The 17,016-nt window shown below is 42.6% G+C and overlaps 1 protein-coding gene across 4 annotated transcripts in view; it reads right to left on the bottom strand.

Annotated features, from left to right (window-relative positions):
- The window catches only part of flna (filamin A, alpha (actin binding protein 280)), a 99,894-nt gene that overhangs the window by 47,220 nt on the left and 35,658 nt on the right, over positions 1-17,016 (bottom strand). For all 4 annotated transcript variants that reach the window (XM_061988110.2, XM_061988128.2, XM_061988119.2 and 1 more), the window contains exons 6-14: positions 16,765-16,883; positions 16,603-16,680; positions 14,390-14,552; positions 14,116-14,316; positions 7,579-7,716; positions 6,126-6,252; positions 4,336-4,472; positions 4,073-4,269; positions 3,864-3,977 (exon numbers count right to left, since the gene is read on the bottom strand). In XM_061988110.2, coding sequence (XP_061844094.1) covers positions 3,864-3,977; positions 4,073-4,269; positions 4,336-4,472; positions 6,126-6,252; positions 7,579-7,716; positions 14,116-14,316; positions 14,390-14,552; positions 16,603-16,680; positions 16,765-16,883 — 1,274 coding nt within the window. The remainder of the gene's footprint in view (positions 1-3,863; positions 3,978-4,072; positions 4,270-4,335; positions 4,473-6,125; positions 6,253-7,578; positions 7,717-14,115; positions 14,317-14,389; positions 14,553-16,602; positions 16,681-16,764; positions 16,884-17,016) is intronic.

The raw sequence follows: 17,016 nt of genomic DNA, 5'->3' as shown, positions 1-17,016 counted from the left end.
TAGCCGAAGGCAGGGCACTTGGCGGTCCGATCCTCGGCTACAGAAGCTAGCTCTTGGGACGTGGAACGTCACCTCACTGGGGGGGAAGGAGCATGAGCTAGTGCGCGAGGTAGAGAAGTTCCGGTTGGATACAGTCGGACTCACCTCGACGCACAGCAAGGGCTCTGGAACCAGTTCTCTCGAGAGGGGCTGGACTCTCTTCCACTCTGGCGTTGCCAGCAGTGAGAGGCGACGGGCTGGGGTGGCAATTCTTGTTGCACCCCGGCTCAGAGCCTGCATGTTGGAGTTCAACCCGGTGGACGAGAGGGTAGCTTCCCTCCGCCTTCGGGTGGGGGGACGGGTCCTGACTGTTGTTTGCGCTTACGCGCCAAACAGCAGCTCAGAGTACCCACCCTTTTTGGATTCACTCGAGGGAGTACTTGAGAGTGCTCCCCCGGGTGATTCCCTCGTTCTACTGGGGGACTTCAACGCTCATATTGGCAACGACAGTGAAACCTGGAGAGGCGTGATTGGGAAGAATGGCCGCCCGGATCTGAACCCAAGTGGTGTTTTGTTATTGGACTTTTGTGCCCGTCACGGATTGTCCATAACGAACACCATGTTCAAGCATAAGGGTGTCCATATGTGCACTTGGCACCAGGACACCCTAGGCCGCAGTTCTATGATCGACTTTGTAGTTGTGTCATCGGATTTGCGGCCTCATGTTTTGGACACTCGGGTGAAGAGAGGGGCGGAGCTTTCTACCGATCACCACCTGGTGGTGAGTTGGCTGCGATGGTGGGGGAGGATGCCGGACAGACCTGGCAGGCCCAAACGCATTGTGAGGGTTTGCTGGGAACGTCTGGCAGAGTCTCCTGTCAGAGAGAGTTTCAATTCCCACCTCCGGAAGAACTTTGAACATGTCACGAGGGAGGTGCTGGACATTGAGTCCGAGTGGACCATGTTCCGCACCTCTATTGTCGAGGCGGCTGATTGGAGCTGTGGCCGCAAGGTAGTTGGTGCTTGTCGTGGCGGTAATCCTAGAACCCGTTGGTGGACACCGGCGGTGAGGGATGCCGTCAAGCTGAAGAAGGAGTTCTATCGGGTTCTTTTGGCTCATGGGACTCCTGAGGCAGCGGACAGGTACCGACAGGCCAAGCGGCGTGCGGCTTCAGCGGTCGCGGAGGCAAAAACTCGGACATGGGAGGAGTTCGGGGAAGCCATGGAAAACGACTTCCGGACGGCTTCGAAGCGATTCTGGACCACCATCCGCCGCCTCAGGAAGGGGAAGCAGTGCACTACCAACACCGTGTATGGTGCGGATGGTGTTCTGCTGACCTCGACTGCGGAAGTTGTGGATCGGTGGAGGGAATACTTCGAAGACCTCCTCAATCCCACCAACACGTCTTCCTATGAGGAAGCAGTGCCTGGGGGATCTGTGGTGGGCTCTCCTATTTCTGGGGCTGAGGTTGCTGAGGTAGTTAAAAAGCTCCTCGGTGGCAAGGCCCCGGGGGTGGATGAGATCCGCCCAGAGTTCCTTAAGGCTCTGGATGCTGTAGGGCTGTCTTGGTTGACAAGACTCTGCAGCATCGCATGGACATCGGGGGCAGTACCTCTGGATTGGCAGACCGGGGTGGTGGTTCCTCTCTTTAAAAAGGGGAACCGGAGGGTGTGTTCTAACTATCGTGGGATCACACTCCTCAGCCTTCCCGGTAAGGTCTATTCAGGTGTACTGGAGAGGAGGCTACGCCGGATAGTCGAACCTCGGATTCAGGAGGAACAGTGTGGTTTTCGTCCTGGTCGTGGAACTGTGGACCAGCTCTATACTCTCGGCAGGGTCCTTGAGGGTGCATGGGAGTTTGCCCAACCAGTCTACATGTGCTTTGTGGACTTGGAGAAGGCATTCGACCGTGTCCCTCGGGAAGTCCTGTGGGGAGTGCTCAGAGAGTATGGGGTTTCGGACTGTCTGATTGTGGCGGTCCGCTCCCTGTATGATCAGTGTCAGAGCTTGGTTCGCATTGCCGGCAGTAAGTCGGACACGTTTCCGGTGAGGGTTGGACTCCGCCAAGGCTGCCCTTTGTCACCGATTCTGTTCATAACTTTTATGGACAGAATTTCTAGGCGCAGTCAAGGCATTGAGGGGATCCGGTTTGGTGACTGCAGGATTAGGTCTCTGCTTTTTGCAGATGATTTGGTCCTGATGGCTTCATCTGGCCAGGATCTTCAGCTCTCACTGGATCGGTTCGCAGCTGAGTGTGACGCGACTGGGATGAGAATCAGCACCTCCAAGTCCGAGTCCATGGTTCTCGCCCGGAAAAGGGTGGAGTGCCATCTCCAGGTTGGGGAGGAGATCTTGCCCCAAGTGGAGGAGTTCAAGTACCTCGGAGTCTTGTTCACGAGTGAGGGAAGAGTGGATCGTGAGATCGACAGGCGGATCGGTGCGGCGTCTTCAGTAATGCGGACGCTGTATCGATCCGTTGTGGTGAAGAAGGAGCTGAGCCGGAAGGCAAAGCTCTCAATTTACCGGTCGATCTACGTTCCCATCCTCACCTATGGTCATGAGCTTTGGGTTATGACCGAAAGGACAAGATCACGGGTACAAGCGGCCGAAATGAGTTTCCTCCGCCGGGTGGCGGGGCTCTCCCTTAGAGATAGGGTGAGAAGCTCTGTCATCCGGGGGGAGCTCAAAGTAAAGCCGCTGCTCCTCCACATCGAGAGGAGCCAGATGAGGTGGTTCGGGCATCTGGTCAGGATGCCACCCGAGCGCCTCCCTAAGGAGGTGTTTAGGGCATGTCCGACCGGTAGGAGGCCACGAGGAAGACCCAGGACACGTTGGGAAGACTATGTCTCCCGGCTGGCCTGGGAACGCCTCGGGATCCCCCGGGAGGAGCTGGACGAGGTGGCTGGGGAGAGGGAAGTCTGGGCTTCCCTGCTTAGGCTGCTGCCCCCGCGACCCGACCTCGGATAAGCGGAAGAAGATGGATGGATGGATTATTGTCTATTGTGAGCAAACTGTGGTGCTGAATTTCCCCCAGGGATCAATAAAGTACTTTCTATTCTATTCTATGAGATTACATTAGTGTGGCCAATATGTGTCGCAAAAAACAAATTTAAAGACGGCATAAATCCATTCCAGTTAGCAGGTTAGTGTTTCACTACTGCCATTGTTTTTTGTGCAATTTCAGTTAAGCCTTTTACAACACTCCACACTGCAAAATGAAAGTATGTACTATGATTTGTGCTGATCTCGGATTAATATTAATCAAGGATCTAATATCGATATAGGAGGTGAAAAAGTTGCACAGGGAAAACCATATTGAAAAATAGCTCTGATTAAAAAATAAACATGCCCCAATAAGGCAAAATAAACCATACTGTGCTATATGTGCGCAAATTAAGCACACCTTTTTCGTTAATTCCCTCTGAGCTCATTGTTAAACATGGCGTTGTTCGATATTTGGCATTGCTATTTGCAACAAATGTTCTGCAAACATTGTGCGGGGAAAAAAATGTTGTGCTTCAACACATCAAACCTTATCAGCCACCGGTAATGTCGGCATCGTTTCGACTGTTTTGAACGCCTGCGTAGACGCCCACTGCTAAAGAAGCTGCCCCAACCAAAAAAAAAAGGCGTGCACAAACTAGTAAGTCTCGATTTGCCTCATTCCTGTAAGAATCCTGCGTGTGACTGAAGCAGTAAGGAGTGGGTGTTTGTCAATGTATTCAGTGTCTTCACTCACACTTTAAGTGAGGGATGTGGCAAAAACTAATCCAGTCCTACTGTACAGTAAAATCAATATCAGTCTTGAGAAGCAGGAAGTTATGCATCGATTTGAGAAAAAAAAACAAAAAAACTATCAATAAATTGAACATTTGAAGTGTACCTGGGCCAAAATCTTCAGAGGAGCCTTCCCGCCTTGCTTGGCATCCACCGTGAACTCGGTAGGTTTACCAACAGCCAAGCCACTGCTTTGGAGACCTGGACCAAAGGCCTTGACCTGGAAGACACACTTTCACTTGTCAGATGGAGGCCTTCAAAACCAGAACCCTGGTGGTCCTGTGGATCTACTGAGGTCTGCAGGGATGTGCCAACCTTGTCGGGGTAAAAGTCTTTGCCAGGCGGGTTGACAATTTCCGCCATGAAGGGAGAGTGCTGGATGTCTTCGTTGTTGCAGAGCACATGGACCGCATATTCGCCAGGCTCCGTGGGCCAGTAGCGCACGTCACAAGAACCGTCACCCTTGTCGTCACATTCGATCTTGGCCTGAGATGGACCTTCCACGGAGAAACCTGGCGGACCAAACCGGAGCGCTTTGAGCACAGCGAGCAGAACGCCAGCACGTTCATGAAACATACCCAGCGTGCCAACGTTCTCTCCGACGGCCTCCACTACGAAGTCGGCAGATTTGCCGATCACGCCGCCTTCGAGGCCCGGACCCCAAGCCCTCACCCTCTGCTGGCCAGCCTCTGTGCCAATCTTGACTTCAATGGGACTGAAACAGCAGAAAGTTCTGGTATATCTCCAGCTCATATCAACGCTTTATTGTGCCGCCATGAAGGACTCATTTTCCAACAAATCAACTTTCCGCTATTTGAGTAGATGACGAAATAAAATATATTTTAATAACATGTTTTTAGGATATATATATATATATATATATATATATATATATATATATATATATAAACCTATACATATTAGGGTTGTCCCGATACCAATATTTTGGTACCTGTACCAGAACCAAAATGTATTTAGATACTTTTGTAAATAAAGGGGACCACAAAAAATGGCATTATCTTAATAAAGGGGACCACAAAAAATGGCATTAATGACTTTATTTTAACAAAAAATCTTACGGTACATTAAATATATGTTTCTTATTGCAATTTTGTCCTTAAATAAAATAGTGAACATATTAGACAACTTGTCTTTTAGTACCAAGTAAGCAAACAAAGGCTCCCAATTAGTCTGCTGACGTATGCAGTAACTGTCATGTATCATTATATAATTTTGTCAAACATTATGAGGGACAAGCTGTAAAAATTGATTATTAATCTACTCGTTCATTTACTGTTAGTATCTGGTTATTTTCCATTTCAACATGTTCTATCTACACTTCTGTAAAAATGTAATAAACACATAGTCCTCTGTTTGGATGCTTTTCATTAATTTTGGATGATACCACAAATTTGTGTATCGATCCGATACCAAGTAGTTACCGGATCAAACATTGGTCATATTCAAATGGGACATATTTTCTGAGTTTATAAACATAATGTAAATAACAAATGTAAAAAATGTTTTTGTGATGCTAAAAAATATTGATTTAATCATAGTATCGACTCGATACATTATAGTGTATGTCAGGTGTAGATTCACCCATGGTGTTTGTTTACATTGTGACGCCGGTGAGCTATTGGATCTTCCTACCGTGGGTAGTGAAGCATGTTTAGCAATTCCTCGTCCTGCAGGGATGATACTTGTAAGAAACTAACTTTGTCGCCATGAAGACAAAGATTAGTGATTTAGAAGTAGCTAAAACACTGCAGACTGCGGATGGACGTTATCCGCTAGCTAGCTAGCCATGTTTTAAAGTACCTCTTCCTGAGGGCATTTCAGTGTTCTAGCTCTACTTTTATCTTTAGTTATTAAGCCAAAATGCATCCATTCTCCCTTTTCGGTCTACACAATGGGTCTGCCTGTAAGTACTGCGTGATTGTGCGTTGCCGAACACATGCTTCTCTGCTCATAAAACCAGCGATGTCACGACAGCGCGCCAACAAGCCCATATAAAAAAAAATTTAAAAAAGGGAGGGGGGGGGGGGGGGGGGGCGCGGAAACTGTTTTAATTAGAGGCTGTATAGTATCGAATTTGATTCATTAGTATCGCGGTACTTTACTAGTACCGGTATATGGTACAACCCTAACATACATACATACATACTGTACATGTATAGATCGAAAAAAAGAAGATATGGATAGACTGAGCGAACAAATTGAAAAACTTTTTTTTTTTTTTTTTTTATATATCCATCTCGCTCTGTCTAAAAATGTTTGAAAGCAGTCTATTGTCCATAAAACACAGTTAGAAAAAAATCTGTTCACTGATTTACATGGCGGACTAAGTTGAGTTGTTAAGGTGTACCTGCGGGGGATGTGCTGTCCTCCCCAGGTGATGGTGATAGAATATGTTCCAGGAGTGGTGGGGTAATACTCAAATCCATACACGCCATCTCCCAAATCTTTCCTCTTGCACGGCTCCTCAAGACCCTCTGTAAACAAAGACACGCATGAGTACCCCTTTGCTCCAAAACCTTAAATTGGAAATTTTAAAAGCCACCAACATAAGCAGAGGTGGATAGACTGGCCAGGAAATGTAAGAAGAAAACATGTCAAACATTTTGTGACAGATTTGAAAAATACACTCAAACTCAAATTGATCAGCAATATTAAGCCAGCCAAACACCTGCTCGAAATTTTATTTTTGTAGGTTACTTTTATTAAATCAAAATGACAAAATCCTGGTTAATGGCTACAATGAGCATGTTTTGCAGTGCACGGCTTTTCAAAGCGGGGTTTTAAGCGTGATACTGATAAAGCATGTTCCGTGGGATAACACAGGGTGGCCCGCCTTACTATTTGGGAAGGACTGCTTTAATATGACTAAGAGAAATATTGAGTAAAATAGAAATACCTGGTGAGTAACTTCTGATTTATTTAGTAGCATTTCTATTTGTATTTTATATAAATAGTACTATAGTGAGACACACAGTATGTGAAAGTTCAACTTCTACCTTGTTTACTTCCGTAACGTAACGACTTCCTTAGTTTTGTAATCAATCAGAAATATCAACTCGCTAAATTGCACCCAACGTGGATAAGTGTGGAGAGTGTTTTGCATTTTCCCATCATGCATTGTAATGGATTTAAATAGGTTTAGTTTTGATTTTTTAATGATGATTAGATATTGTTTATAATGTACACAAAGCTCAATGAGCAGGTTGTGTCATGTGTGAACATGTTTGTTGAATTTTTGCGCTGGTTTAATTTTTTTTTTTTTTCCTGCACCATGACTAGTGAAGGTTGTTTGGATTGGGTCATACAACTAAATGTTGTGCACTACACACAAGTAGTTATTGAGTTACTTTCATTAGCCACCAGTTTTGTAAAAATTGCAGCAATGAGCATTTGTATAAGATATGAATACACCTCACTCAGCCAAAATTGTTTGTTGTCCTGTGCGCCAAATTTAATTGGCAGCCCACAGGCCATAATTTGGACACCCCTGGTCTACAACTTACATATTCTCTCTAGTTGGAAGTGGAATAAAAATATTTTCCATATTTTGTAAGTAAACAAAGAGTTATGACATGTCATTTTTTTACAGTATATAGTTCAAGTGCGGTCATGTGACTGACCGGCTCCGTTTGATTGGTGGAATGTAGCCAAAAGTCACTGGATTGGTGAATCAGAGTCATACTCCTAACGAGCCAATTGTATACGTCTTGGCAAGCACTAAACAATAGACTATTTACCATCCACTTCTGCACATAAACAAAAAGAAAGGTGTCAAGGTACAAAAAAGATTGGATGCTTACTCGGCCCCTTGATGGTGACTTTGAGCTCTCCAGTGCCAGCTCCTTTGGTGTAGACTTTGAAGTCTGCAGTCTCCTTTACTCTCAAGCCCTTGGGCTGCAGACCACGGCCCTTGGCTTTGCACAGGCTGGGGTTGCAAGCTGCAATGACAACACACCAGGTGAGAGGGTCTAGCATGGAGATCACTCCTGGTTGTCATTTAGGGAGGGTGGGAGGAGACAGTAAACAAATGCAGCAGACGTTCGACTGACAAAATATTTGTTATGACTTCTGGGAAGACTGAGAACAAACATGCTGATTTGACTTTTGACCTTAGCTAGCCAGGATCCTGAAAATCCTGATCTGACATAATCTCAGTATATTACTGATTTGTTGGTGAGAAAGTGTACTTACCAAGCTCCTTTGAAGGGGTCACAATATGAAAAAAAAACCTTTTCTTGCCCAATTGTTTTTGTATTTGAGCTCCCTTTAAGTGCAGAAAATATGGATTTAAACCATGGAGGCATTGTGGAGATCTTTATAAAATTATTTTGTCAACAACTGTGACAGTTTGTCATTGTGATGTCAGCGCATATATGTCCATTAGGGCACCACACGATTCAATTCTTGGGGGTAAAGATTCGATTCAGAATCGATTCTCGATTAAAAATCATTACTTGAATAACATTGGGTGCCAGTTCTATGATTAACTACATTCCTCCATAAAATAAATAAATGGCTCTGAAAAGTTGATATATTAAGAAAACTGGTTTTAATACAACTCTACCCAAACCTTTAATAAAGTCAAATACAAATAAGGCAACCAGAGAAGTATCCAACACTTCTCTTTTCTAAAGTAAATCTGTACAGCAGATATAATCTACATCAACAATGGACAGGACAGATTTTAAAAAAAAAGAAAAAAGTTTTAGATTTTTTTTAATCCATTAAGAATCGTAACAAATGGCGATTCATTCGGGAAAAAAAAAAATTGACACCACTAGTATTTCCCGCATAAGAGACAATGATTATTAATTTTGGGGAGCCTGTCCACTAGGGCTGTGAATCTTTGGGGACCACACAATTTGATTCAGAATCGATTCTTGATTCAAAACTATTCTCGATTCAAAATCAATACTTTGTTTTAATGATATTGGGTCCCTGTTCTATGATTAAATACATTCCTCCATAAAATAGATTACATTTCTTAAAAGAAAACTGGTTGTGTTGAATGAAATTCTACCCAAACATTTAATAAAGTCAAATAAGGCAAAAAGAGAAGTATCCAACACTTCTCTTTTCTAAAGTAAAACTGTACAGCAGATATAATCTCCATCAACAATATGATTTGTCGGAGTAGCTTAAAAAAAAAGAAGTATTTTAGATTTTTTTTTTTTTACATCGATTAAGAATCGTTATAATTAAGAATCAAGATTTTATTTTTATTTTTTAGACCCTAATGTTCATAATGGTCATTAAGGATGGGTACCGAATCTGGTACTTTTTTTGGCACTGACCGAATCCCGCCAGTGTTCTACCGAGCACAGATTCACGTAAAATCCAACAGTGCCATGTAATGGTACTTGGGTTGTACGTAACGTCACGACGGAACTTTGCGATCACTCCAGCAGCACAGGGTTTAAATGTACATTAAAAATCATACTGCAAGATATCTTAGCTGTCTGAGGTCAGACATCTTTTAAGTGTATTGTTGATCTGAAAAACAACGGAACATCTAAAACTGAATCGACTTAAAGTACTAGTTCCAGCGACTACAACTCGGTGGGGAAAAAAGAAATGGCTTGTATGTCAATGCAAAAATAAACATTTTTGTAAAGTTCCACTGTGACTGGAAAGCTGCTCTACTTGGTCATCTCGAGTGAGTGGTTGAAGTACTTCAACAACGATGTGGGCCTTTACCGCCACACAGGAAACCGAGGGAGCATCTTTCATATGTCCCAGTGATGTAGAAAATAGTGGCAGCTGACTCACAGCAGGAAGTCTCTCCAGGCATTAGAGGAAACGTTACAGGAAAAGATAAACTACTGTATATGATAAGAAGAGATATAGACTTGTAGTGGGATTATAAATAGGCTAACCACAATGCTACATTACAAAAAAACAACTAATTGTATGTGTAGTGAGTAGCTATTAAAAACATGATCTGAAATGTCCAAAAACTATCATCATCACAGTATTGTTGAAGGGGTTTAACCAGGTTTTATTATTTAAACAAGTAAATTAATTTAATTTCCTTGGTGGAAGGAAAAGTATGCCATTTTGTTGCCATTTGGAATGTTTGAATAGGTTTATCTTCTTCTGTTTTCATTTGTAAAGGTTTTAGAGTTGTTTTTAAATGGTAAAAAAAAAAAAAAAAAAAAAAGTAAAACGGGACAGCAATGTATTTATACAATTTTGTAACGAGGAAAGACGTTAATGTCTTGTATTCTTGTGTATTCTTGTTAGCATTCAAGCCAACAAGCGATGAGTGCACGAGCTGCTTCTCCAGGAGAGTTTTTCAAGGCACAGCATTCAATCACGGTTTTACAATAAAATTTAAATGCGTTTTCTCATTAAAAAGGGGCACCACTGGCTGGCTAAAGGTACGAGTGATTTAACAGAAATCATATTTTTAAAAAGGAGTCAATATTTTTTACAATTACTAAATGTATTGAATAAAAATTAATCCGATGCATTTGTGGGATTCATGCTCGTCACTCACCGCTGTGTCGCACACATGCAGACATGAAAAGTGTGTGCATAAACAAAAGCAGCCCAAGACAAAATATTAATTTGTTATGATAGAATATACCTTGAATAATAGCTAACGTTAGGAGCTAAACTTTACTTAATCTATCATTAGCAGACCACACACAAAGCTAATGTGTGTAAGTGTGTGTGATGGACGTACATTAGGTCTGGATTAATTTTTGCCTCACTCCTGTGAGAATCCTGCATGTGATGAAGCATTAAGGAGCGGGCGTTAATTTAGCCAGATTAAGTGCAGTAAGATCAAACAACCACAAGGTAGCATCTGTGAGCAGATGAGTCAGAAATAGAAAGATGATGCCGAATTATCAGATTTTCACATCAAGGAAACGCCATACTTCACTCACGCTTTAAGTGGTGGATGTGGCAAAAACTAATCCAGACCGACTGTAGTAACGTCTTTACGTGCTAAAAGCCAAAAGAGGGCAGAGTATAAAGCCTGCCACACGAAATGGAATGTTGTAGCCCTCTAGGCAGTCGCTTAAAAGGTTGCAAAGAGCCGCTTTAAGACAGCTAGCAATTAGCATTGCTACTTCTGCGGAAATCAATCATTGTTTTCCAATCATTGAAATTCGAAACTCTAATACCGTCTGAATTCTACCGTGGTTTATCATGAATACTGGTGTGTGTTACATCCTTATGCTGTATGAAGATTGCTTTAGTTATCAAAATAAGCGTTTATCTCAGTAAAGATGACTGAAAAGGTTTAAAGACAAACGGGCCCTCACATTCCTGTTTAACATCGGGGTTTAAGCATTGGAGCATGTGGAAGGAAGTTGTGACTGTTAGACCACAAGGGGAGACATTTGTGCCACTATCTAGACATGATCAGTTCCCGACCTTGAAGCCTCATGAGTTTGGAAGGAGAGCTGATCAATAAAGTAAAGTAAGATACAACCTCTGTTTTTGGCCTAAAAATGGCTGACGGAATCCAAAATGGCCGACTTCCTGTTCGTTTTATGGGTTCTTGACTTTTACGTGCGTCCTGTCATGATAGAATGCTCCTTCGAGTTATCCTAACGATATGTGACACTGGTGGTAGGGGCTAATTTTTTTGTTAACTTTCAAGGGTGCTTGAATTTTGAAATTTCGTGTTTGGGACCCCAAAATACTTAACTTTCGCCTGATCTGACAAGCTTATAAAACTTGGTGAGTTCGTGCTTGTTAAGGGCCTCAAAAATACGATAGGAGAATAATAAAAGGGCCTTTGCAGTTTTTGCTGCTCGGGGTGGGGGACGTACAGAGGGTCTAGATTAGTTTTTGCCTCATCCCCCACTTAAAGCACGACAGACATGATAAATGATCCAGTATTATCTGCTCTCAGAAGCTACCTTGTGGTTGTTTGAGCACACTGAAAATAGTCCTGGATAGCCCCACTCCTTAATGCTTCGGTCACATGCAGGATTCTCACAGGAATGAGGCAAAAATACAGTCATGCCTACTGTAACAGGTCAACTGCTGACAAACTAAGCTGGAACTACAAAAAAATGGAGTCCTGCTAAACTAACGACTAACGTCTGTTGCTTGGAGCAAGAAGAGTTGTGTAAGGTTGAAAGAGCCATGGGGAGTTTGGAGCTTGCCTTATAGGCAGATAGCTTGACAAAACATGCAATTTAAGCTTTAATGCATGCAACATAAAGCATTGCTATCTCAGTGAGGACACTCCAACAGAGCCTACGCCACAACAATTGAATTGTCTTTGACACCATTTGCTCTGTCAGAGAGTCCTCCCTAAGACACCTTAAATGTCCCTTTCTTGCAGAGATAGCCATACTAGATCACACAGACACACAAACTGAAACATTTGAGTACCCAAGAGAGATCCCGGGAAACAGGAAATGACAGCAGAAGGAAGGAGCGGCTCCAGAGAGAGGACAGATGCCACCAGGCCTCTAACAGAGAGCAGAAGGTCCCACACAGACACAGGCGGAAACGGCAAAGCATTAAACAAAAAAAGAAGACAACTCCAGTGTGAATAAACATTCAAGACTTTACGGTGGATAACTTTTGCATTGTGACAAACCAAAACTGGGACTACAATGGAACCTCGATTTGACTCAATTGGTTCTTGAATAGGGTTCATAAATGTGAAAGTTTGTATAGTGAAGCAGAGTTCTCCATAAGAAGCAATGTAAATAAGAATAATTGGTTCCAGCCTGGACAAAGTCCATGTTTTAGTGAAGGTTTGAACACAGACAATATAAAGTGTTTTACAGTACTGCAAATCACACAGAAGTGATGTGGATCAACTTTCACTTTATTAAGCTGAACTGTGCTGTATGCGCTGCTCTGACAACAAGTCTCATTGGTGTCCTCACAAACTATCAAAAATCACAGAAATCCTTGATTTTAACAACCGTATTGCTCCAATAATATACATTTAAATAGTACAAACCAACCACATTAACATCGGCAAGGAGCTGGGGAGAATGCAGTAGACAGAAGGAAGGAGGAGGGAAGGAGGGATTTCCTCCCTGTGAATGAAGTCTGCTCTGGCATCATTTTCTGGAAAAGTACGGTCTCATCACAATTAAAACTTGCTGTAGTACAAAGCCTGCTTTTATCGATTGTTCCATATTTCTATGCGCCATTAATCTACTCCTGGCAAATAGTCTTTTTTTTTAAGCCCACTTAATAACTCAGTTTTGGTTGATTTTGGCAGCACCAATGGACCAAAGCGGTAGCGTTTTGCCAGAAGACCGCATTTCCCATGAGGACTAGCACATAGCGTCACACAGACATGTCTGCTGTAATATTGTCACAAATATTCTGTCTCTAATGGCTATGCTTATGTTGAATACACTATCAAAAGAAATTCTTTGATTGTTCTACAAACATGATGCTACTACCAAAAATGTATCAGAGAGGACGCAGGTCTGAAAAAGTTTTTTTCAAACGAAGTAGTGTGGAACTATCAAGCTGGTAGCTATTTATTGCTACCACACAAATTTCCGATAGCTAACATTAGCATTATCATTTTGATTGAAGCTCTGCCATCCGGGAGGAGCTCAAAGTAAAGCCGCTGCTCCTCCACATCGAGAGGAGCCAGATGAGGTGGTTCGGGCATCTGGTCAGGATGCCACCCGAACGCCTCCCTAGGGAGGTGTTTAGGGCACGTCCGACCGGTAGGAGGCCGCGGGGAAGACCCAGGACACGTTGGGAAGACTATGTCTCCCGGCTGGCCTGGGAACGCCTCGGGGTCCCACAGGAAGAGCTGGACGAAGTGGCTGGGGAGAGGGAAGTCTGGGCTTCCCTGCTTAGGCTGCTGCCCCCGCGACCCGACCTCGGATAAGCGGAAGAAGATGGATGGATGGATTTTGATTTGAGCATCGAAAGTCCCTTACTAGTTTAAGTGAAATCCCTCATCTTTGGGCTCACGCCAGCGAGTGAAAGCCGAGCCAATGCTGATCCTTGACTGTCCTTTTATCCGCGTAGCCTCCCTTTTTTTGTCTCCTCAGACAAAACTAATTTCTTTGCTTGTTTTGAAGCTTCGGCCATGATAGCAGTAGTTGCAGGTAAACCTTTTTCTTATTTTAGTTTTCTGGCGGCACGTAGGCGTTCGCATCGATTTACATCTTTGTAATGAATGGGGAAAGAGTGAGTGACTTATGCTGTAAAGAAAGTCAGCACATTTATAGTTTTGTGTAGCAGGGTTCCTGGTATAGAGGGACATTTGGCTCCATATAAAAGTTTGTAAATCAAAACATTTGCAAATAGAGGGGTTTGTAAATCAAGGTTCCACTGTATTGTGACATTTAATAGCTTCCTAGGCTTTACTTTTGGACTCTTACCTTCCCCGATGTTAACAGTGAAGGGACTTTTGCTGATCTGACCGCCGGCGAAGGTGACGTAGATGGTGTGCTGGCCCTCCTGGGTTGGTTTGTAGGTGCAGCGGTAGCTACTGTTGCCCTTGTCCTCGATATTACAAGTTACAGTGTTCTTCTTCCCTGCAGGGTCCATAATCACAACCTCCACTTCACCAACACCAGCACCTGGTGGATGTAGGACACGGTCAGGTCCCAAACTTGATACCGCACCTTAAGCTCGATCCACGTAGTCTACTACCTGCCGTGTAGGTGTCAAAGTATGTGGACTTGTTGGCAATGTTTCCAGAGGGCTCCAAACCGGGTCCCTGGGCGGTGGCCTTGCTGGAGTCTCCCTGAGCCATGCCGATCTCCACCTCGAAGGGGCTCTTGGAGATATGCTGTCCAGCGAACAACACCGTCACCTGCAAAATGTGAACGCAAGAAAATACAAACATAAGTGCTATAGAAAATACATGGAGTTTCCTGAGTAAAGGTGAAATTGCACTTTTCCTTTATTTGAATTCTGCCTCATTTTGCCTACCATCTGTTTCTTTTATGCATTCTATGTTGTAAAATATGTGGCTAACAATGCAGCTAATAGAGTACTCTTTTCCACCGCCAACAGTGCATTTACATGTCGGGACCTGAATACAAGCCAAGTATTAGCATTATGCTAAGCGCCAACTAGGGCTGCATGATTTTGAGAAAAAAACGTAATTGCGATTTTTCCCTCAAATTGCGATTTGCATATTTTAAACATAAAAATGCATAAAACTGAGAAAATAACGAGAGAAGGAAGACCGCCAACATATTGTCTCAAGGTGCCACACAAAATAATATGCAATAATTTACTTAAAAAATACTTAGCTTGATGCAGATAGACTGACAGCTTTTGTAGACATCATGCTCTTAAACTGAAGAAATAATGAATAGAAACTAAACAGTGTTTATAATGTAATCATAATATTTAATAATAATGCAAGTAACCATTTAAATAGGATATACATATTGACATTACCGTAGAATTATTTACCATTGTGCAGTAATTGGAAGGTAAATAACTTGTTATCCTAAATAAATTAAACAAAAAATCAAATGGACTCATTTCTGTAAGCAAAAATTTTACCTAAATAAAAAATGTAACATCTTTCAGTGCATATTTCTTTACCCCGTTGGAAAAATGAGGCTGTCCTTTTGTTTATTGCCATCAACTGATCATAACGGTCTGTGTTGATGGGCTCATATTGCCCATTCGATTTGAAGCTGGAATATTCCCACCATGGGACATTTAGCTTTGTCATCTTAAGTTTTTCTCCGCCGAGACAGATTGTGGATGACTGAAAGGAGGGGTCACTCCGTTAAGTTAATTCCACTGTTGAAGGCGCTCAAATGACGAGAGCGATGCACAAAGTAAGACGTCTTTCGAAACGTTTGAAGCGAGAGACGAACAAATACGAGGCTCAATTCTGATTGACGAACATGGCTGTCATTCAAATGACCATCAACTGTAGAGGGAACAAAAAAACTCAGCCTCATGCGGTTATTTGCTGCATTAATTAAAACCTAGATGTCAATTTGATTTATTGTGCAGCCCTAGCGCTAATAAACTATTGTTAGTGGCGTTGTGATAAAAGAGCTAACTAGCTTATGCTGCTATATTGACATGTTGAGCTGCTGCATCGCCTCGGAGTTGCTGAAAGTTAATTCTAGATGATACATCATGCCTCTCACCTAGATAGAAGGTTGTGGACATAAATCCACAAGTTGGTCATCTTTGACATCCAACTTAGACCCGGAGATGGCGAGAAAGACACGAAAAGATGCTCGTTTGCAACACTTTTTTTTTTTTAACCCTGCGTGTGGATTATGATAAATTCAGGTGAGCAGGAGGATATTAACATCCCATCAGTCTTTACCCCAGTAAGAGCAGACATTGTACAGTAAGTAAGTGATTGTTTTATTATGTTCATAGTTTGTATTTCATGTTTATCACTTAGCAATAATGCCTAATCTTTGACTAAAGCTGGATCTGTTTAGCACACGTCTTCTAAAACGTGTAGATCATCCTTATATCCAGGCTCAAAATTATAAGTTTCTGGATCATCATTTGTCCCAAAGTAGTCTGTTGTCTCTCATGAAGTCTGCATGATTAGTAGTGTTAAAATGAACGTTGGGATGTGTCTAAAATTAATATGCCGCCATATGCATAAAATGACCAAAATGTTATTATGAATGTGCCTGTTACATTACTTATATACTTAGTGTGTATATAAAATGATGGAGGCTTTTGGATGTTTTTATAGCGCTTTTTAGGCGGAATAGAGCTCATCTCTATTGTGAGCTGACTATTGCGAGAGTTTATTTACGAGTTACAATGCATGAAACAAAAACATGAGTTGTTTTACATCAGAATTGTGAAGGATAGACAAACATTTTAAAAGTGCAGTTCCTCTAACTAAATGTAGAACTTACCTTGTGCATGCCTGTGACTTTAGGGACATAGTAAACAGAGTAGGTGCGATTCTTATCGTTGTTGGCGGTCACTTTGGCCTGGAAGGTGAAGATGATATGGAATTTTTAAAAAGTAACTGGCAAGCAAGTGATTCGCTGTGATTTGAAGTACAATTGTCTCACCTCCTCTCGGTGTCCTGCAGGGTCCTCAACGTAAACGAGCACTTCTCCCATTCCTGCACTGATCGTCTCCACGGTGAATACCGCTTTCTTCGTCACAACATTGCCGATCGGCTCGATTCCTGTTGATAGAAGAGATGGTCTTCAGAAGCAAGTTTCACCTGGATTTGTGGCGTTCTGATCAGGGTTTTATGCTGCCGATGAGTGACATCAGCCAATAAATATAAATAAATAAATAAATATATATAATATATA

Source organism: Nerophis lumbriciformis, linkage group LG01 (genome assembly GCF_033978685.3).
Source record: "Nerophis lumbriciformis linkage group LG01, RoL_Nlum_v2.1, whole genome shotgun sequence".
Taxonomy (NCBI): Eukaryota; Metazoa; Chordata; class Actinopteri; order Syngnathiformes; family Syngnathidae; genus Nerophis; species Nerophis lumbriciformis.
Note: the sequence above shows the minus strand (reverse complement) of the source record. Positions and strands in the feature narration are given on the sequence as shown.